This window comes from Arctopsyche grandis, chromosome 10 (assembly GCF_051622035.1).
Source record: "Arctopsyche grandis isolate Sample6627 chromosome 10, ASM5162203v2, whole genome shotgun sequence".
In the NCBI taxonomy this organism is placed as follows: Eukaryota; Metazoa; Arthropoda; class Insecta; order Trichoptera; family Hydropsychidae; genus Arctopsyche; species Arctopsyche grandis.
Window position 1 is genome coordinate 20,469,736 of NC_135364.1, and position 23,931 is coordinate 20,493,666.

The 23,931-nt window shown below is 32.9% G+C and overlaps 1 protein-coding gene across 5 annotated transcripts; it reads left to right on the forward strand.

The window, feature by feature from the left end:
- The first annotated feature begins 10,556 nt into the window (after positions 1-10,556).
- Positions 10,557-22,635, forward strand: Galphaq (G protein alpha q subunit). 5 transcript variants are annotated; one of them, XM_077440223.1, is made up of 9 exons: positions 10,563-11,370; positions 13,157-13,341; positions 13,690-13,844; positions 15,189-15,317; positions 16,232-16,360; positions 18,024-18,153; positions 18,233-18,386; positions 19,049-19,156; positions 21,621-22,635. In XM_077440223.1, the coding sequence occupies exons 1-9, from the start codon at positions 11,253-11,255 to the stop codon at positions 21,701-21,703; spliced, it is 1,191 nt and encodes a 396-aa protein (XP_077296349.1). In that variant the 5' UTR covers positions 10,563-11,252; the 3' UTR covers positions 21,704-22,635. The 5 variants fall into 5 exon arrangements, with proteins under 5 accessions (XP_077296353.1, XP_077296349.1, XP_077296351.1 ...); XM_077440225.1 differs by lacking the exon at positions 21,621-22,635 and adding an exon at positions 19,629-20,368; XM_077440227.1 differs by lacking the exon at positions 15,189-15,317 and having other exon boundaries at positions 10,557-11,370.
- Positions 22,636-23,931: the final 1,296 nt, after the last annotated feature.

The following is a 23,931-nucleotide window of genomic DNA, read 5'->3' on the forward strand; positions in this document are numbered from 1 at the left end:
CAAGCAGATACACTTGACATCACCAAAGCACATATGTAATAATATATGTATTGCTAAGGCCAAAGAATATATAATATTAAAATTCATTAAGAGGGTCCATACAAACGTATTACACTTCTCCTGTCCTCAATTATGGCACTAGAGAAATTATTTTTTAATATGCTATGGATATCCAGCATTGGGATGCATCTATCGTTTTATTTTTTTGATTAGTTATTTTTTATAGGAGCTAGGAGCCGCCAAACATCTATAAAATCGCCTCTTTTTTACACACACAAAAAGAGTCCAGCGTATTATTATTTTAAAAAAATACGCGCATAGTTGCACAGAAAATATCTTTCTCATACCGATGTTGAAATTTATTTAAAAATTGGTCCAGTTTCGGAGGAGAAAATAGGAGAATACGAAACCTCGATTTTGTCGATTTAAAATACGTTTTACCTGGTCGAAGCGCAACTGTCGCATTCACTCAATATATATATATCGAAGAAAGGAACGGCAACAAAATTAAGGTTTCGGGTGTACAGCCCTCTTAATGATACAAATACCATGCTTTACAACTTGTGAGATGGAGTGATTGTGTGTAGCATTTTAATCTACTTAATTTAGGCAGAGAAATGTTATAAGAACTTAGGACTGTATTTATGAACAATAATCATTGATGTATAACACACTAGATCCGCCCTCGCGTCTTATACTGGTCTCCCTTTTGGCGCATGCACAGTTTCTCTCGGTAGGTAGGTACATAGGTACCGCTGCGTCGTAGGGAAAAAACATTTTTTTCCCAACTTCCCCGCTAGTTAAACCCTCCCGCACCTCTCAGTTAGTGAAGACAAGATCTCCGACCAAAATCACACGTCAGGGCCCATCTATGTGTATTATACATCAATGACAATTTTTAAAACGAACACACATGATTAATTAAAATTAGAGGAATTTCAGATGGCAAATTCTATGTGTCATATCTGCCTAGGTGACAATTAATTGTTCTCAGCGCAACAAAAACTGTGTTTGTAGCACTTTGCACCGGCCGCATTCGCCTTGAGCTGCCTCTATTCTATAGTTGCATCATTACCTCACGGCACTCCATCACATCGTCGAGAGAATAACGAAAATCGACCAATGTTTTTGCTAAAATTATCATATATGCGGTTCGCCGTCATGTTGCACGACGCGGCTCCTAATTATAGACGATGATTCATGGCAGGCTGCGATGGCGTCTGATATCGTTGCACATTATCAGCTTTTCGGCGCCGTCACGTGAGAACATTTCGTAATTGGCAACCGCACGAGATGCTGAGCGAACCTCTCCTGAAATGTGCTACATGTTTGGGTCATTGAGCTGAATAGAACTGCAAATGTTGGCCGCCATTTTTGTTTCACTATCGGATCCGTCTTCCCTATCTTCTTATTTTTTTCTATGCTTACCTACCGATACATTCCTTCTCTTTATAACAAACGTGAATGAATTTATGTATTTTTCGAGAACATCTAAAACTGTTCGCCGCTACTGCATAGTGTAATAGTTGATCTATGGATTTAATATCGAATTATCAAAAACCATTGTGCTGATTTTTGCAATAGAATACAAATCATTCATAAGAACGAACAATAAAACCAAATCACGAAATAAATCACCCTATCGAAGATCAACGTGACAAGAAATAATATTATATCTTCGTTTATTTGATTAGTTCAATACAAATCATCTCGAAGTATATGATTGTGATGTAAATAAATTCTAGTTTATTCTAATTTAGTGATGTAAATAATCGATTGCCCGAATATAAATATTACTATCGATTACTATCGCTTTTCAATATCTTTGTCACAAATAAATTTTAACCCTCAAACTACTGCAATGTATATATGGATGTAAGTTTTTATTAAAGTACAATGCATATTAAAATAACAGACGCCCTGAAATGAACAATCAAAGATCTTTAGCAAAATTCACCTGCTTGTCATCATGCGAAATAGGAAAGTAATCAGCAATGAAAATTCATAAGCCATACAATGGTTGTACAAATAATGGAACAAGATTCTCAAAGTCGTGTCCAAATAAAGTAACGTTCGTTCGCTCATATTTACTCACATCTTATATCAAATGACGCGGTTTGTCAAATAAAAGCACTGGAATTGTAGAATCAATCGTACGATATCTGACAGTGTGTTTAAATTTAAATATCCTTATTGCTTCAACTAATGATGCACTGGAGGAAATTCTAGTTTTTCCTGTCATATACTCGTACATATAAAAATGACCTTTTAGATATATTTTTAATATGCAAAGAAATTATTAGAAAAATATCTGTATGTTGGTTGCAATTTTTTTAAATAATTGAATAAGAAAGTATGATATATCAAATACCATTTCCGACACGGGGCCCCTCGATTAGTCCGGGCCCTAAAACCTTACCCCGACTCCCCCCCCCCACCCCCTCTCGTCGGCCCTGCATATATGTATATGTATATATTAGTTATTTAAATTTTAAAAATGTATACGTAGATTTTGCAATGGATATTTTTACAAGCTTCAGTTTGTATTCAGATTACTAGGGTAGATGGATACTACCGATCGTGACAATGAGTAGAACTTGACACGTACGGAATAATGTCTCGACATGATTTAGAACAGTGATTTTCAACTTCCGATCCACGAACGGTACCGTTCATTTAAAATTTCCTAGCTGGTCTGCTACATTTCAAAAAGGAAGCGGCTAGTAAAAAGAAGCTTGCTTTTTGGAATTGTTGCGTATGAGAAAGAAAGATATATATAATTTTGCAAGAATATTTAACTACTCCTTACCAGCAACCAGCAACATTATCCAGTGTTTAGCGTATAATGCTAATTGAGGGGTCACTGGTTCGAGCCCTGATCCAGTGCTTCTGGCCAGACCTTGGATATATTACTTCAGGTCGATGGTTTCCTATCAGAGTTTGCCAATTCATCTGATTTCATTTCACTGTAACGGTTTTTGCCAAATTGGCCAACTACGCTCTTTTATCACAATTATTTGAATTTAATTTCAAATTTACAATTGTATATATAATTGCGGTCACCGTGACTTGACAGAATGTTAAATGACAGAAAACGCAAATATCGAAAATCGAAAGATCTTAAGTCGAAAGATCAAAAAAAAATGGTGCATGGTAAACGATACATACTCACGTACAAAATCACTTAATTTGCGCGAGCAGGATACAACAGGAACAAGAGGAACAGGCTTTTATTCCCGTATTAATGTGCGCGCGCAGAATACGGGAGGAAAAGCATGTTCCTCTTGTTCCTGTTGTATCCTGCTCGCGCAAATTAGGTGAGTATGTACGTGAGTATGTACCGTTCACCATGCACCATTTTTTTTTGATCTTTCGACTTAAGATCTTTCGATTTTCGATCTTTGCCTTCCTATATTTGCGTTTTCTGTCATTTAACATTCTGTCAAGTCACGTAGACCCCGTGAAAAGAGATGGAGCTTGGTAAGTGTTTACGAAGTACTCGCTGTTAACAACCATGCTAGAAAAAAACTGGAAAATCGTATTTAAATAAATAAAAATAGATCGATATTCAAAGAACTACTCTTAACTTTAAAACACGCGCCGATGATTTTAGCGGTCCGCGAATTATTTCTCCTATTTTTATTGGTCTGCAGGGGTAAAAATGTTAAAAACTTCTGATCTAGAAACCAGTCCTGCAAATTAATAGAACCTTGTGTCGCCATTGTTTGGCATCCAAGAAGCCTTATGCGTGGAACAAGTGTTTATCGACATCAATATTTATGTCGTTGGTTTGCTGAGTGCAGCCTTCAGCAAAGCTTCAAGTAATGAATGAAGGACACGTGCCAGAAGCTCATCGATACACGCAACTTCATATTTTCTTCTTTTTCAGTTTTTTTTTACAAGCCGCCTAATCCTCTTGTTACTAGGGGCTACCGATTCAATTTTTATTCTATGTATGTCTTTGATTTAACATTATGAAATATTTTATTTCAGGAGACTCACCTGGAATTCAATGATTTTTAATATACTTAATCAAGTCCTATGATTGACATGAATGGTGTTATATCTATTTTTATCAAAATAGTTGGGACCAAATTGAAATCAATTTTAATCAGATTGATAAGGTTACTACTTATTGGATAAATTTGATGCTTATATTATGTAATATTTACGATAGTTACTCGGAAGTATCAAAAACATTGCACCTATCTATTGTATGTGTGTATAATAACTACGTAAAGTGTTCGAATGAGATTCGACAATGTGATTTCGATTTAAAATGTGAAAAATAAAAATGTAATTCAAGCCGCACAAGTGCAGCGTACGATACGGCAAATATACACAGATTAGGAGCCTAAGACCGGAAATAATATTTATAGAATATACTAGTTAAATCTAAATTTAGGCAATCGAAAACAGCAGACTGCTATAAGAAGCGCTATTTCCATATTGTTTATTTTATGAGAACGCATTCGCGAGATGCAAAAAGATCTGTAGCAATGTTTCGAAGAAAAGTTGTTTCTTTGATGAAAAGACTTTTTTTTAATTGATTTATTTAAAATAAACCACCATCATTCGCTTCCGACTTATTCGGATGCGTCCGGATGATGATACACCGTCTTGAATTTTCGTAGTCAAATAATTACTTCTAACAAGATTCTGATTGGATTCTAATGGCTGTGCCAAAGAATGATGGAGACAAAACATTGAGTCGATAATTACTACCGTATTTACCATTAGCTAATTGAATAGATTCGTTAACATTCGTAAAAGTAAATAAATTTACTTTTTCAGAATCGCTGATAGATTTGCTTTCAATATCTGGACTATAAACTGTATAAATGCAAATACCTAGATTGCATTCATCCTGAATTGATTCTCAGCCTCTATTCTACATACTTCTGTTTGTTGCTCGTGCGAAAAGACGCACATATGTACATACATAATGAATTTAAAAAAAATGTCCATTTTTTTATTCATGTATGTGATAATAAATTACTACTACGTATTGCAACTGATCCTCATTGAGTATGTTTTTGTCACTTCAAATTTTCTGTCAAAGAATTTTACGAGTTTGCTTCTACATACCTATGTATGTATGTACATATTCATACATTTGTTATACGGTAAAAATTTAAATGGTCAGTAACTTTTGCGGAAATTTAGTAATAATAGTGTACTATATGGATAAAAATGAGTAGTCAGTAAGCCGCTCATTTTTTTTGTATTTTTTGACAGGCAGTCAAGAACGATAATATAACGTACTGATCATCTATGTGTGTATTTACAAACCAAAAATGAAGTTACTGACCAAATATATACAGGAATCTGTATATTATATGTATACGAAATGACAAGTAAATTATTTACGGAAACTACACTCGTAACATTTATATTATATTATATAGATTTTAAGCATACATAAGTATATGAACTTGTAGTATATATTTTTTAATGTGAATAAAAATATATCACTTTGGATAGAAATACGCGGAATATATATATTACTACATAAATCTGAAAGATAAATAATATAAAATTTTGAAGTATAAAAGTTGGTTTTTCTTTTCAAATTCGAAGAAAATTAAACGGATTAGCTGAAATTAGACATATTTCATTGGTTTTGGAGAGAAAAGTTTACAGTATTCGGATCGTACGTACATATATTAAACAAAAATAATCAATTTGTTACGAATGACGTGAAAAAGTCACGAAATGACGACGTCGAAGAGATTCACGTGATCAATTTAAAAGCGATCATTCGAATAGCCAATGTTGAGTTCTGCTACTCAGATTTTAATAATTTCGACATCGAAGTCGATCAGATTTTATCAATTAGCTTTATTTATCAGAAATTGACTCATACTTAATCATGATTTTTTCCATTATTTAAAAATACATAATAGATAATCAAAGACGCGCAATTATGAAAAAATAAATTCATTTTTTTTAATGCTCTTATAAAATTCTATACGAGATTGGTTCAAATTAATACTTAGTGATTAGCTAACATTTTAGTTTCAATATTCAATTGCGTTTCATTACTGGACCGTATACTGGTCATCAAAGTTCACCAGGTCAAAGGTCAAAGGTCACCATGGTTCGACAGGTGTATCTGTTCGCAATGAATGGAGACAATTTTCGACTAAGGGCGAAAACACACTGAGTGGTATGGAATGTCACGTTCTTGGCTCCACGCTGTGACTGTGGGTGTTCCCCAAACCAAATTCGGGTGTAGTTGCACGTGCAGAGTGCTTATGTTTCTCCTTTATTTCTTCAAATATGGGATTCACCGTTATCGATCACTGTCAAGCAAGGATAAAATATCACCGAAAACATTCCAGGGAGGTGATTTTTGGGACTGTATACCATGTGTATGGGCTAGGGGTGCTGCGTTTTTTTCGCATGTTTAAAAGTATCTAAAAAATCGAAAGCAAAGTAAGAAGAGGTCAGTAAAAAATAACGCGTATCACGTACTTACTACCCGGTGTATTTTCGCCCCAACTTTCGAAATTTTTGCTGGAGATATTTTCGCCGTAGGCTTTGAATATTTAATCCATTTATTTATTTTTGGGACATTTATAAAATATAAATAACAATAATTTTAATAAAATAATATTAAGTTTAATAAAATATAAATAACAATAAAATATAATTATTCAAAAGATAAACCATATATAAAAATTTTCACATATATAAAAAAATATTTAAATATTAAAAAATAACAACAACACAAATAAAAAAAGAAGTAATAATAATATTGACAACAGTAATACTAATGATAGCAGTAAAAATAATATTAATAATAACGTAGATTACAATTATAATAATAAACAAATAATAATAATTATTATTATAATTCAGTATTTCAGCAAAAATAATAAAATGAAGCACAAGAGTAAGTAAAATAATTTGAAAAATTAAAAAAATTACAAATTTAAATGATCAATTAATTAACAACACTCTAGTATATGTACATACATTAAAAACTAAATTTGTAATAATCTTAAAATCAAAATCACAAGTAGCAGTATTGAGTATTAATACTGGAACTTCGACGCCAGATGAATGAACCTCTTCCATATTTGAATATATATTGGATACGGGTCTACGTGACGAGCCAGAATGTTAAATTACAGAAAACACAAATATCGGAAGGCAAAGATCCAAAATCGAAAGATCGTATTAATGTGCGCGCGCAGAATACGGGAGGAAAAGCCTGTTCCTCTTGTTCCTGTTGTACCCTGCTCGCGCAAATTAAGTGAGTATGTACCGTTTACCATGCACCCTTTTTTTATCTTTCGATTTTCGATCTTTGCCTTCCGATATTTGCGTTTTCTGTAATTTAACATTTTGGCTCGTCACGGAGACCGATTGGACACGTAAAGGAGTTCATTATATTTGGTCGCTCTATTTGGTACTCGCAATGATAATTTGCTCCATAATCGAGCCGTTCAGAATATTCAAAGCTGTTGAGATGTCAGCTATCTTCCTCTTTTTAGCAAGTGGAAGCAGATGCTAACATCTACATACAAGCACCTTCATAGGATGAATAGGATAATTCAAAACGACCGCCGATGTACCTCAAGAATTTTTTTGGAAACGTTTTTATCTGTTCTTTGCACCGGAGTACCCTGGGTTCTAGACTTGGGACACAAACTCAACGACACTTCTAACATATGCGCAATATAATATCTTGTATGACCTGATGATATTGAAACAGTTCGGTGATTACTTGTCAAATGTGATTGGTTAACAGGATAGCCGCTCGCGCGGATTTTCTGTCGTACGAAAATTGATCGCACAGGAAAGTTGGTTGCAAGAAAATTGCTTGCAAAATTGGACGCAAATACTTTTTTTTACGAGATTTTTATTATTATCGACTAGGTATATAATTTTCGATTCTAGAATTACGGAAATAACTCATATGTCCATATCAACGTGCCAAGTTCATGTCTAGTCGATAATAATAAAAATCTCGTAAAAAAATGAATTTGCCACCAATTTTGAGAGCAGTTTTCTTGCGACCAACTTTCCTGTGCGATCAATTTTCATGCGACGGAAGATCCGCATGAGTGGTTATCCTGTTAGCGATTCACATTTGACAAGTAACCCGTTTACCATTGAAACATATTGAAGACTGGATTATAAAACCGAAGGTTTTGAATAGTTCAATCAGAGTAATAAGAATAGAGGGGCCCTTACGGATAAATAATTGTTGTAAATTTTACGCGGCACGTCTCTATAAATACGCTACATCGCACGGAATACAATCGGATCAATTTACTTATAATAAAAATGTATCCCATGTTGTTTATTGTGTGTTTTTGAATGTATTGTGCAATTTTTACCTATGCGTGCCCATCTTGCGAGTAATATAAACAAACAGAGAAATTTTTATCGGACATACATTCAACAGTGAAACATTCAACAGAAACCGCTATCCAATTGGTGGTTTCTGATTGGATGGAGACGATGGATGAATCTAGCATGGTTGTTGGAGCAGTTTTTCTAGATTTTAAGCGAGCGTTCGAGACAGTAGATAGGAATATTTTATTACAAAAATTATATAAGTTAGGAATAAATGGTATAGTATTAAAGTGGCTTCAATCATACTTAAATAATAGAAGGCAAAGAGTAAAAATTGATAAGGTGTTATCCTCTGAATTTGTAACACCTCATGGAGTGCCGCAAGGGTCCAAATTGGGACCCTTATTATTTATATTATATATAAACGATATTGTTAAGGTAATTAAGATGTGTAAAATACATTTGTTTGCAGATGATACATTGATATATATAATTGGAAAGAATGTTGATGTAATGTCTGAGATTTTAAATATAGAATTAAATTATGTGAATGACTGGTTGTGTGAAAATAAATTAAAGTTGAATGTGAATAAAACAAAAATGATGTGGTTGAATGGTAAAAATAAAAATATATTGAATGAAATTAGAATTGATGATAAGTTAATTGAAAAAGTTGAAAATATAAAATACTTAGGTGTATACATAGATTCAGGACTAAATTTTAAAATGCACGCTGACTATATAATAAAAAAAATGGCTAGAAAAGTTGGTGTATTATGTAGATTAAGAAATATTTTAAGTAAAAAAAGTAAAATTTTAGTGTTTAATTCAATTGTCTTGCCACATGTGGTTTATTGTGCCACTGTGCTTAATTTGTTTAGTGGCCAAGATTTAGAAAAAATGCAAAAAATACAGAATAAAGCTATGAGAGCTATTTTGAATGTGAGTAGATTTAAGAGTATTGGAAGTATGTTAGATGAATTAGGATGGATGAGTATTAGAATTAGTCTAAATATTAGTACATTGTCTTTTGTTTATAAGTTAGATCATAAGTTATTACCTAAGTATTTTGATGATTATATAATAAGGAATAGAGATAAACATAGTTTTTATACTAGAAATAAGGACAAACTAGTTGTAAGTAGAGTAAGAAAGAATAAGACGGCTGGGGGTGTTTTTCACAGGGGTGTGCTCATGTATAATGCCCTCCCTGAGTGCGTCAGGTCTGCTAAAAACATGGATGCATTCCTGCGAGGTGCGAAGAGACACCTCTGTGAGGGACAGTACATATAAGTTAATTATAAATTTTAGAGTTAAGTATAATAATTAAGATGTATTTTTTTTTTTTAAATTAGCTTGATAGCTAAAATATATATATAAATAAATATATATATAAATAAATAAAATACGTCGAGCACCAAGCGTCAAATACGACCGATGCTAAAATTATTTAGACTGTCCGTGGACAGAATGTCACTTGACAACAAAAGAACACCTAAAGCCACTTCTATTAATATTACATTTCTCCGAGTTCAATCCATGTATTGGATAAATAAAATAAAGTGTATTGGTTTTATTTTACGATTTACCAGAACGGATACGCATTAAAAAACTAGAATGAGTGGTCAATATAATCATAACACTTCGGTATAAATGAAATATTTTAAAAATTATTATCATTTCGTGAATTTTTTTTCTTTGATTTGGGACAGTTAATTGACGTGCTGTGTAGAAGTCGAATCGGGGTTTGGTGCATCCACTCTAAAATTTATAATTAACTTATATGCACTGTCCCTCACAGAGGTGTCTCTTCGCACCTCGCAGGAACGCATCCATGTTTTTAGCAGACCTGACGCACTCAGGGAGGGCATTATACATGAGCACACCCCTGTGAAAAACACCCCCAGCCGTCTTATTCTTTCTTACTCTACTTACAACTAGTCTATCTATCTATCATTCGAGAAGATGAGAATTGCATTTAAAGCAGCCGTCCGTTATTAATCTGTCGTTCAATTCGTCTGGCGATTTAAGAGCGGATGCATCGCATCCATCGAATCGACATAAGCTGCGAAAGAAATTTTTTGTATCATCATCATACATATTTACTCTTTGGTAGTAATAATGTGCAATTTTTTGAGCGTCGAAGTTGAATGTATTTGCTGAAATGAAAGCATTTTTTGAGAGTCGAAATTCCAATTGGAATTGAGCAGAAGAGGAGAAGAAGGAGCGGATCGAGAGAGCGGATTGCAGAGCGCGCTGAGCGGCGTCGGCGTGGCGGGCGCGGCGCGTGGTGTCGGGCTTTGGCGCAGGCGCGTCCCGGCCGGCGGCCATATTGTGCGGGCGGCGGCCACCGGCGACCGGCGCTACCCGACCTACGATTACCGACTGGCGACTGGCGACCGGCCGACCCGAACACGAGCCCACTCGTCGAGCCCGTTCTAGCCGCGCTCCCCTCCGAACGCGCTCCGGCCCACCCGCCACCCGCTACCCGCTACCCGCCACCCGCCATCGCCTTCGCCCGGCGAGCCCGAATCTTCGAGGCGCCCGAATAGCCCGAAACGCCCGAACGCCGAACCGAACGCGAAATACCGGCGCCCACGAGTGGGAGTGCCACTAGCCGGTGCAAGTGCGAGTGCCAGTGCCAGTGCCAGTCCCAGTGCTAGTGCTAGTGGCTGTGCGAGTGCGGGTGCGAGTGCGAGTGCGAGTGCGAGTGCGGGTGCGAGCGGATTGCAGGATTGGGCATGCGGTGGCGGGGCGGCGCCTCGCTCGCTAATCGCGTTAGCCGGTGAGCGGGGTGGGGTGGGGTGCGGGGCGAAGCGGGGGGTGCGGCGGGGCGAGCGAGGTGCGGGGGGCGAGGGGGTGCGGGGTGCGGGCGGCCCACTCACTTACATATATGCGGGCGGCGGGCCAACCCACAGCCAGCCTGCCGCGCGACACACAACATGGAGTGCTGCATGTCCGAGGAGGCCAAGGAGCAGAAGCGCATCAACCAGGAGATCGAGCGGCAGCTGCGTCGGGACAAACGGGATGCCCGTCGGGAGCTCAAGCTGCTTCTCCTCGGTACAATTCAATTCAATTCTTTACTCCACTCCACTCTACTCCACTCTACTCTACTCTACTCCATTTACTATCGTTCACCCCTCCCTTCCCCTCCCCTCCCCTCCCCTCCATTCACTATCACCCTGCCGCGCCCCGCCCCGCCCCGCCCCTCCGGCACACCCCCTTCGCAAACGTCATCGGCGCGCGTTCGCCAACTTGACCGCTGCGATTTTCCCAACTCTCACGTTTACCAACCTGATCCCTCCCCCCCCCCCCCCCAACTCCCGCTTTTTCTTCCGTTTGGAAATTGCGAAAAATATTTCAAATCGACATTTATAATCGTTCGTCTCGGTTTGAATTTGCGATAAATTTTTCACGTCGACGATCGTCTTTTGTTTTTTTTTTTCCGTCCAAGTTTGAAAATTGCGACAAATTTTTCGCGTCGACGATCGTCTTTTGTTTTTTTTTTCATCCACGCTCGTAAACGAATTGTGCAAGTCGAATCATAGTGCATTGAAAATCTATACGTGTATATAATATTTTTCGATAATTGGTCAGGTACATGTTTGCCACTCGAGTCATTTTTTCGCCGCTCATTATTTACACACGGCCGATCTGGTCAGATTCTGATAAGAAAATGTTCGAATTTAATCGATCCGCGTACGTATGTCGAAATTCTATGAGAATATGGAAGACTGTCAAAATCCGAAGCGTCTCTCGGCTTTTGAACGATTTTGTGGATTGAATTGCGATTGGAAATAGCGACGGTCGTCTGTGTTTGAATTCGTGCTCCTTTCGAACGTCCTAAATTATTGCACATATAGTGTGACAGGTCTCGTTTGATAAATGAAATATATATATATTTTTTTTAATTTCTTTCGATATTCGTGTCGACTCATTCTTGTTTGAAAAATTTATTCGCCGATATATAGTATTTAAGATATTGTTACACATTTTTTTTTTCTGTTAATTAATAAGGAAAAGTGCTACTATGGTGTAATTACGTTTTTACAAACTAATTAGTTTCACTTGTTTTAAATATCTGAATAATTTCAAATATTATACTTGAAACTAATTCTTTTGTTTTTCTTAAAAATTTAATGGAAACTGTGTACTAATTAAAATATGTCTTTCAGAAATCTTTATTCATATACATACAGAGAAATGTATTAATATAACATTTCTCTGTATACATATATATGTTAATACTGGAAATTAAAAAGGGCTCAATTTCCAACATATCCAAAATCGGTTTTATGCCAGAAATACGTTCTATATGTCAGGGACAATGTTTTAAAAAATGGTCCAAGTCCCCAATATCGTCTTTTAATGTGTATATCAAAAGCAAGTTTCTATTGCTTATACAATTGTTTTACAATTCATTGACAAAAACTGATGTGCCTCAAAATCTTAAAAATGCCACTTACATCCTTTTATATTTCCGGTATTTAATTATGTATGTAAATAAATATAAATTTCATACACTATTATGAAAATAATTTCACTCGAGGTAGACCACTTGTTTACAAGTTTTTTTTTTTAAATTAGCATAATTCAATGTATGTATGTACATAGTAAAAATTATACTGAATCATTTATAAAAATGATTTAAAAAAATGTATATTTTATTTTATCCTCAATAATGTGACTGTATTTGTAGTCGAAAGCATGTGTCATTTTGATAATTGTTTTATCATACCTACATTGATCGCATATCATGCTAATAATTATTTCAAAATATTTGTGCGTTTTCTCACAATCGTTTGCGATTTAAGATGTTTTATATGCGATTTGTTTGCTCTTTCAGGTACTGGAGAGTCGGGGAAGTCGACTTTTATCAAGCAGATGCGTATTATCCACGGATCAGGCTACAGTGATGAAGATAAACGTGGCTTCATCAAACTCGTGTACCAGAATATCTTCATGGCCATGCAGAGTATGATCAGAGCCATGGATCTGCTCAAACTACAGTACGGCGTGCCGTCCAACATTGTGAGTTGAATTCAGTAACGCGTTTATCGCCTACGATTAATATTCGTACAGTTTCCGTTTTGACGAGTGTAAATTTTAACAAATTCGAGTAACAAATTCGAATGCGATATCCTTTTTAAAACTGGGTCACCGTAAGGCATAAGTGGATTAACTTTGTAAACGCTCTTAATACTATTTTGCGGTTTATCGATTATTATTATTCAGTTACGTAGAATGTCAAAAGTATGAATGTGTGGTGTTTTCTTCTTTTTCAGTACACACACTTCGATATGAATGTTAAATTCTTAATGTTTGATATGAAATGTTGTCATATCGTTTATTAATAAGCTGTTTCATTTTGATTTTCAGGAAAGGGCAGAGCTAATCCGTAGCGTTGACTTTGAAACCGTAACAACATTTGAACCTCCATTTGTAGAAGCTATCAAAAATCTTTGGGCAGATGCTGGCATTCTAGAGTGCTACGACCGACGTCGAGAATATCAGCTAACAGATTCGGCTAAATAGTAAGAATATAGTTTTTTCATTGTTTTATATATGTATGTACATTAATTTATACGTTTATATATAATTTATATCTAGTGAGTAATTGAGTTGACTTTCAGCCGTGAAAATATGAAGTTTTTAATAAGCTTTTGGTAAAACATTATTCACTGGAAAAGGTAGTTCTTTTCTAAGAATTCTTCTCTGATCTAGTTGACTATAATTATATGTATTTTACATACATATATATATATATATATATATATATATATATATATATATATATATATATATATATATATATATATATCTTTAACACTAGAACCTATTACTAACTTAAAAGTTATTCAAATGTCCATTTTTTTCATTACTTTTGCAACAATAATGGGGATATCTTGTGTAGAATTTCGTTTTCTGTCACTTTGACAAAGCTATATACATAGTTTAAAATATATCAGTACATGTTGTGATTCATTGAGACAAATTAAAATTCCAAAGTACAAAGTAATTGTTCCAACAGCAAATGCAATAGGAGCATTTCTAGAGCTTCTTAACGTTCTTCATATTTAAAGACCTTCAAATTGAATTAAAATTTTGAAGGCTTCTTTAACCCAATAACAATTTTTAAACTTAATGATTATGTATTACATTTTTTTATATTACAAATTAAGACAAAAAATAACTTTCAATTGAAGTAAATAAAATAAAATGATCAATCTTATTCAATATGAGAACTGAAAAATATCAAATTGCAATTGCAAATGACATTTGCTAAATTGAATTTTTTTTTATATACGTTGTCTATTTATTTTGTGTGTAAGTACCAACAATTATAAGTGTGGCCTAAGTCACCCCATTATTGTATTAAGATATAGGAATTTTTGTTTTTAAAAATAATCTGAACAGGTAAACTTTCAATTTTTAATTGGTTTTTAAAATTATGAATGCATCAATCGTTGAATTTTTTTTTTTGGGTACTCGAGCATCTTCCATAATCAACAATGTATGTACTTACTAAAATTTTAAGTTGAATCACTACTTACTACACAACATATATATGTTTATTACGTAGATATCGTGTGTCTTAGGGTTGCTACATAAATACCAAAATCTTTAAATGTTTTATTTATTTCTTGAATAATCAATCGTTAAATGAAAAAACTTGAACTGCCAATATTGACGATTATTATATGTACATATGTATTTAACATAGAAAGCCAAATGCAGTAATTTTAAGAGGATATTACGTTCAAGAAATCAATGCTATGGAATATATACATTGGTATATTTATATTATATGTATGTGTGTTGGTTTTGGATTTCAATTGTCATATTTGCAGGTGTTAGTGTTTGTCTATGTGTTATAGTTACTTGATGGAGATTGATCGTGTCGCTGCTACAAATTATTTACCAACCGAGCAAGATATTCTTCGTGTGAGAGTGCCTACAACGGGCATCATAGAATATCCATTTGACTTGGAAGAAATACGATTTAGGTAAAATTACCGGAATGTCACCGTTGATGGGAAATCGCCTTTTTCTGCAGCAACAAATATTGCACGATTTTATGCCTGTGCATCTTCATTTTATTAATTCTGTATTGTGTACATACTAAAGTGATAATCTTTTTTATTTTCCTAATAATGTTTGTCAACTGTCTTGATTGAATAGCATTTTAAGTTAAATTGGTTTCTTTGTTGTCTTTAGCACTAGAAAAGTATTGGTAATTTTGCACATTATAATATGTTTTCTCTTTTTATTTTATGCTTTTTTTTATCAGCACACTCATATTCACATATGTGTGTGCATGAATTTCACCGTGTGTATGTAAGAGATAAAGTCAACACAAAAACTATCTACAGCTAAGTATTGTATACATGTGTATATTATTCAGTTAATTATTTTCATTTTCAAAATTGACTATCTCTCTTATATTATCAAATGTCGACTACTTCTGAATCAACTATATTGTGAAAACTTTTAATGCACTCTCTTATTTTTATTTGATTATTAATATTTAAACACAACAGGTTCTAGGTATGTGTGTGAAGTGTTCATAACAACATATTACTAATTCATAGCTTTTTTCAGCATGCATTAATTTCAGAGATTCACCGATCTTTTCTCTTGTTGTTTTTATTTTTATTTTTAATTTTTTGATTTTGCATCTTTGTCATCTCAATCATTATTTTCTCTCTACTGTTGAAATGTAACACGATAATTTTTCCTTTCAAATTTTATTTCGGAATTTTTTCTTCAATTAACTAGCCTAAACACATACATAAACATATATTATGTACACGATTCAAAGTTGAGATACAAAATAATGGTTGTGAATGCATGTATATCTAAATATTGCATGTTTTGAGTGTCTGTAATGTGCCTGATTGTGAGATGTATGTTGTTGCAGTTATTTAAGTGATCTAGACAGAATAGAGCAGGCGGACTATCTACCAACCGAGCAAGACATTTTGAGGGCTCGAGCGCCCACAACTGGCATTATAGAATATCCATTTGATCTCGACTCTATTATATTTAGGTATGTAAATGATAATGATTCAGGGAAAAACAGTATTCTTTCAAAAGCTACTTATAAACCAAGTATTTAAAAATTTCCTTACAGTAACTTGAATAGAACTTTTCAGTTGCTTATTGTAATATTAAATTTTTACTAGTTTCGTATTTTATTGAAATCAAATAGCTTATACAGGTTTTAAAAATAACTATTTTTATTTACGTATATTAACACCTTTCTTTCCCCAGTGTGTGATAGTACTTTTAAATAAGTTAAAAGTAATGTTTTGTGTAAACATCGGTATATCCAGTTGCATTTAGTGATTTTGAAATGGGTTAAGAACATTTAGTTATTTCAAATAGTATTTAATGTCTTCATTCCGCACATATCCATTTGCAAAGAATTAGATCGACTTCAATCAAAGGATGCGTAAGATGACATTGTTTTTATTATTATCTTATAATTTAATAACCTAATGTGTTGGAATCTAAATTTTCTTAAATATTTGTTTCTTCAGTTTTTCCAAAGCTTTTATCGCATGTATTTTTATGCTTCTTAAATCACTGGCATGGATTTTTTTTGGTGTTGAATGTTTTATTATTTTACTTTTTATATGGCATTCTGCATTTCAAATTTTATTTCTAATGAATGTTATTATTTGACAATTTTATTTTGCGATTGAAAATACTATCAAGTGTTTTACTAAATTTTATTATAAAAAATTGTCAAATTAAATTAACACAATCTAGTTGAAATGTAGAATGTTTTTTTTTTTTTTTTTTTTATTCTTCAAGGTAAAGTATATATGTATTAATATTAAAATAGATGAGCCACAAATTTCATCAGTTTCATTTTCATATTTTATTTGTAAATCGTAAAAGATAAATTCTTATTGAATTGTTTTTACAACATATATATTACATTTTTTTTTTCTAAATTTTGATATCGATACCCTGTCAATCACCGATGATATTACAGCTGAACAATATCATTCACTACTAAAATATGAGTTTATAACAAATGAACTGGGTTATAAGTAGAACCACGGTAATAATAACATTTTTGTGTTACCCATTATTCGGTGTATTAGTACTATTTACATAAGGAAGACTCCATAAAAAGAAAGATTTTAAACGATAAAGTCATTAGAATTATTTTCACTTTTCTTTGTTAGTATGAAACCCTTTCCTTTGTTATGCTAATTGCCAATAAAAGGGATTATTTTGCTTTATAACATCAGTAAATTGATGTGTATACAAATTTATAAATAGCAGCTTCCATAATTCGCAAACGTCTCGAAATACAATAATTCAATCAAGGAATCTATGTAAATTTGTATGTACCCACACGCGAAACGAAAATACAAAATTGTATGAGTACTGTTAGTCAGATAGTAATGCCTAAAGTTAAGGATGAAGTCATAAATTGAGTCATTTTTATCTATATACATATATGTATATACGTATATATAAAAATATCCGAAAACTTAACTTTTGTAAATATATTAATTAAAACTGCTGTGGTTCTTTACTCACAAGAGTTGCTATCTTGGTATTCAGTCGTGTTCGTGTTTAATATTATACATATGTATACCCAAGTTCAACCATAAAGGGGAAGTAAATTCATTAGAATATAGGATGTGAACGATTGTTGCAGCATTTTTATACTATGTTCATTTACATTATAGGATGGTGGATGTAGGCGGACAGAGATCTGAAAGAAGGAAGTGGATTCACTGCTTTGAAAACGTTACATCAATCATATTCTTAGTGGCCCTAAGCGAATATGATCAAATTCTTTTTGAATCTGAAAATGAGGTCATTCTTCATTCTCTGCTTTACCAATTTTGCACATTTTCAAGTTTTTAGTTAATTTAATTCAAATATCAATTTTTAGAATCGAATGGAAGAATCAAAAGCCTTGTTTAAGACGATTATCACTTATCCCTGGTTTCAACATTCATCTGTTATTCTTTTCCTCAACAAAAAGGATTTACTGGAAGAAAAAATTATGTACTCTCATCTCGTCGACTATTTTCCTGAATATGATGGTATGCTATTTTATTTATTTATTAAATTTAATATTTAGAATGCTGAGTGGAAAACGATAATCGGTTAAAAGTGTAGTCTCTTTCTTTACTGGAAAAGTGTCATACTCCATATGAATAAAATTACACAAGTATGTTGATTGAATGTGTCAACACTATGAACCAGCTGACTCTTTTCTTTTCCCTTATGTTTTCTTGTTAAAATCGTAAGGACCGAAATATGATGACAAGCCAGCCAGGGAGTTCATTCTTAAAGGCTATTTAGCTGAAAATACTGATCCAGATAGGATGTGTTATTCTCATTTTACAGCAGCTACAGGTTGGAAAAATTCGTAGACGAGCTAGATTTTATACCCATTTTTTCAGTGAAGTGCTTACTGTGTGCGAACAGCATACTTGTATTTACATAGTTCACAATGTATTATCGAATTTTAATAAATTTGTTGTATCTTTGTACCTTGCTCTAATACCACTAGTATTATTATCAAAATAAACACCGTATTGTACATTCTTATAATTATGCTATTTCATAAAACAATTCGTTGTGAGTATCAATATGTATGTATGTATATAGAATATTTGCTTGACAATTTGATCATGCAAAAAAATTTTATGCTGCTAGAGTATTCCTTATTGTAGATTTTGGCACTGTATTTTTTGCTCAGGTCCCCAGCGAGATGCGATAGCTGCTCGTGAATTTATCCTTCGTATGTTTGTCGACCTTAATCCTGATAGTGAGAAAATTATATACTCACATTTCACTTGTGCAACAGGTAAATATAACCATGATTATTTCCTTATATACCGCTACTGCTTTCCAGGGATTGTGTATTTCATTTAAGTCCTGTTGTTTATGAAGAATAATTATTATTTATGCGGTCGGTTATTGAAGTAATTATTAACAAAATAACTATTTTCAATTGATGCTTGCTTTTGCTTATTTGGTATACAGCTTTTATGTTTTGTGATTTTATGACTTTTTATGTACTTGTTTGTATTTATGTTTGATTTTCTATTTTTAAAGAATAAAAGAAAATTATCATTCTTAAACGATTCTTGTATATTTACTTTGATTTAATTATTTTAGTATTTGTTTTGATTTAATTATTTTCAATTAATACTTATTATTTGAATCGAATTATTTATGATTTAATTATGTTTATTTTTTAATATATATTTTTTGTGCTTTCTAACATGGGACTGCTGCGTCTAATGCATGTTGGTATATTATTTTTATTTATCCAGATACTGAGAATATTAAATTAGTATTTTGTGCTGTCAAAGACACAATTATGCAAAGTGCTCTAAAAGAATTCAATTTAGCATGAATTAAATTTTTTCACAATTGGACAGAATCTCTTTTCTTATAACAAGCTAAACTTTGAGTACCATATTCAGGAAATACGATGGTTGTGTAGTTAGTAGTAATTTAATTAATGGATTGTTGAATTTCTATTTTATAATGGTCACATTGAATAATTTAAATCTTCTTGGACCACTACCAGGAATTTTATTCCCACTTCTGCAGACTTCAATTTTCGCTACAATTTGCTACTAATCATTAAGTATAGGGTTTTGTCATATCATGCAAGCAATATTTAAGAATAAACTTATTTATTTTTTATGAATATTTTCGAGCGATCTTGGCCGCATTATCTGATAGTATGCTCTGTTAATATAATATAAGTATTCCTGGTGGGGAAGATAATTTAAAATTGCAAATTTTATTATGAGGGCTTAGACTTTCGACTCCTCTCCACAGTCCCAATTATCAATAACTCCGAATTGTAATTTCACTGTGAAACGAATAAAATTCTTCAAATGTATTTAGTTTTTCCTTATTTCAACATGAATTTATTTCTGCATGTGTACATGTTTGTAATGACATGTGTTGATTCTACCGGTTTAAATATCCAGACATCGACTTGGTGTGTGTTGCATTTAACCGTTTTGTTATGTTGGCAAATTTTGTTTGAAATAAAAACACCGGGATATTTTAGCGTGCATGTAAATTATTTATTTAATAAAACTTATATGTTTATTTGTCTTTTCTTTATTTTACCTTATTATTTGTTTGCTAATAAACTAATTTTATGTTACTTCATCGTCATGTAATTTTATAATACATACATATGGTAAGTTTTAGGAACGACACGTATGTAAATATGTAACATACATATGATATATAGATGTCTAGTGAAAGTTATATTTGAAATTTCATATATTTCACCTCATTAAAATTACAACCTTTGTTGTTTTTTATTTTAAATGTGAAATACTCGAATGTAGTAATTATTTTAGTTTAATACTGAGTTAAATAACAGTAATAATTCATGTGCATATTACAAAAATGCACCATACTTACATTTATTATAGTTGATGTAATTAACTATTAATTGATCGTATAAGAAAACGTAAACAACTTAATTGATAAAGTGAAAATAAATTAATTAAACGCCATACAAAACATCTTATTAATTTTCGACCAATGTTGACTAATTAGTTCTTAATGATTATTGATAGGTGTTGGCTTTCCTTAAGCTATTACTATCAGAATGACATCTATTATCATATGTACGTGTTGGATGTGATTTTACAAGAATCAATATCAGACATGTCCAATTTTATTGGTTTTTTTTAGTAATTTTGATGAAACTGAAGGCTAGGCTAAAATATATATTATCACGATGGTGGCCGCTGACTCATATTTGTATCACGTTGGGCCCCTGGTACATATATGATTTACGACTGCGCGAACTGTTTCAGTCCACTGATATATTTTTGTATCAAGTTTGCGTCAATCGTTTGTGGCCGATGATACAATTACCGCTGATATATATTAGTATCACATTTTCGGCACAAACGAAAACGTGATACAAATATATATATATCAGCCGACTGAAAAACATTCGCGCAGTCGTGAATCATATATGTATCAGCGGCCAGTAAGCGTTGTGCACCCAACCTGATACAAATATGAGTCAGTAGTCGCATAGTGTTAAATCATGTTTTTTATAATGATAGACAACAACTTTTTGCACTTGAAATCCAGTTAGTGGACTTATCTGATATTGATTTTCATTTTAAACGAACTCAAAGCAAATGCTTTATATGTCGTTGTGGTTTTTACATCTATGATGAATGTATAATATGTGGAAACATTAAAATTGTCTTATTATTTAATTCTTGCTCTTCGTCGGTGACATGACATATTTATAATATACTATATTTTCACAGATACGGAAAACATCAGATTCGTATTTGCCGCCGTGAAGGATACAATTCTCCAATCAAATCTAAAGGAATATAACCTCGTGTAGACAATTGTTTCTTGAGGTTCTGTGAACGAAACGACCATAATTGTCAGCAATCAAATATATCTCCAATATTATTTATTGGAAGTGAAGACTTTAACAGTAAAGTAAATTCTCTTATTTATATATATGCATACAAGATTTTAACGGTTCCTAAGATTGGTCGATGGGTGTACGAAGATGATGATGACGACGATGATAATGATGATGATGATGATCAGAGAGAAAGTGATTTTATTTCTTACACTGTATTAGGTAAATGTTTATGAAAGAATTTCGCATTGTATTTTTATTACATTTTTGTCCATTGTTTATATGGCTATGATTATATACGAACATTTTTCAATTGGTCGGTAAATTGTATCAAATTAAAATTGATTGATTTGAGTCATTCCTGTATATTTTTCAGATGTACTTTTTTTCTAATTCATAATGGTAGTTATTTTATTTTTTATACTTGTAACAGAAGAATCTTGTAGTGGAATAAAAAATAATGCGAGGATTATAAGTCGTCGACATTTGTAACAATATTTTATTGTAGTTGTAAGTATTGTAACAACTTGTAACTCTAGATTCTTCATACAAACAGAATTCATTCCGTTGTGATACATTTTATTATTAGTTATTTTTTCTATTTCCAAAAATGTTGCTTTATATATGTGATTATTTATTACTAGAGATATCGAGATAGGATCTTAGGGGCCGTTGATATATATAAATAATTTCACACATGTGTACATATACATATTAATCGGGTGTCCAAAAAGCTCATTCGTGCATTAATTTATTTCACATTTATGCGGTTTAGGCATATGAGATTATAAATATATAAATATAACTTCCGGATTTTATATTTAGGACTGAGGTGAAGTGTCGGTTGAATTACTGGAATGTCGAGAAAAAAAAAAAAGATAAAATAATCCCATACACAAAAAGAATGTCTTTAGGGGACACCTCGTGGTTTTTGTATATGTATGTCAATATAAATCAAAATGTAGCTTTAAGTCATTTTAACCTACTGATACATAATTTCATCGAAGGTGTGGATTTGTGGCGAAGGCGATGGTGTGCGAGGAATGAAACTTGTGTTGTGTGGCTAGTCAGTGTTACCGCTTTGTGGTTGTGTACGGTGTGGCTGACATCTGCTTGTTCATGAACTGCTAGTACTTGCCAACAAGTCGGTCACTCTTGACTTACGAAGCGAAAATTGCATCCTGGTGAAATGTCGAGTCATCTATATCTATTATTATATACATATATTACTTCTTATTTTTACGTTATTGTTGTCATGGAAATCGTTTTTAAAATTATTATTCATTATTTGTGATATTTTATAGGGTATCATATTTAACAATTTTATTTTTTAGTATTGTTTTATTTATGTATATGTATATATTCGTTGATAAAATGGCATCTTTTGAGTGTATGAGTTCAGTGGATGTTATCATATAGCATGTGTTAATTTATCATTGGTTCTTTGTGAGAGCAACAAAATTCACACGGCAATGTTTCAAACGTAAATGGATCTACATTACCTCAATCTCCCCGAGTCAGTTGGTGTTGTTTTTTTTTTTTTTTTTAAACATACGCGGTATGTCTTTCTATGGTGTTGTTTGGTTTTTTTTTAATGTAAACTGGCTGACATTGTCATGTATAGCGCGCATGACTATTGTCTCGAAAGGCTTTCCATACCGCGTATGTAAAAAGAAAAAAAATATATTTAACGTTTGTCGTATATATGTAAATCCATCTCTGTCTAGATAAATGTCAGCGTTTGTGCTAGCAATCGCACACGAATGAACTTTCTTGTATATTGGCAATACTAAATTAATATTCGTGCGAGCGAGCACGCGTGGGGCGTACGTGAGAGTGTACGCACGTGCGTGCCGCTCGCACGATCCAGGACTATTGAGGTAATTTTGAACATGTTGCACTCATTTTTTAAACCATTGTGGTGCTTTTTGATAGTATAATTAATTTAATCAGATTCCAGGTGTGTTATGTGCCATTGATGTTTTTGCACACTTCTCTAGATATGTATATTCGCAATGCTAGGCATAACAACATTGTCTATCATGTTCGGGATAGCTGAAGTAAAACAATGCATGTGTCATATATATATATATATATATACATATATGTGTGTGTGTGTGTGTGTACGCGTACGTTTATATACACCGTTGTTTTACTGCAGTTTTTCTCTCACCAAAAAAAAACAAAAATTTGTAGTCAGA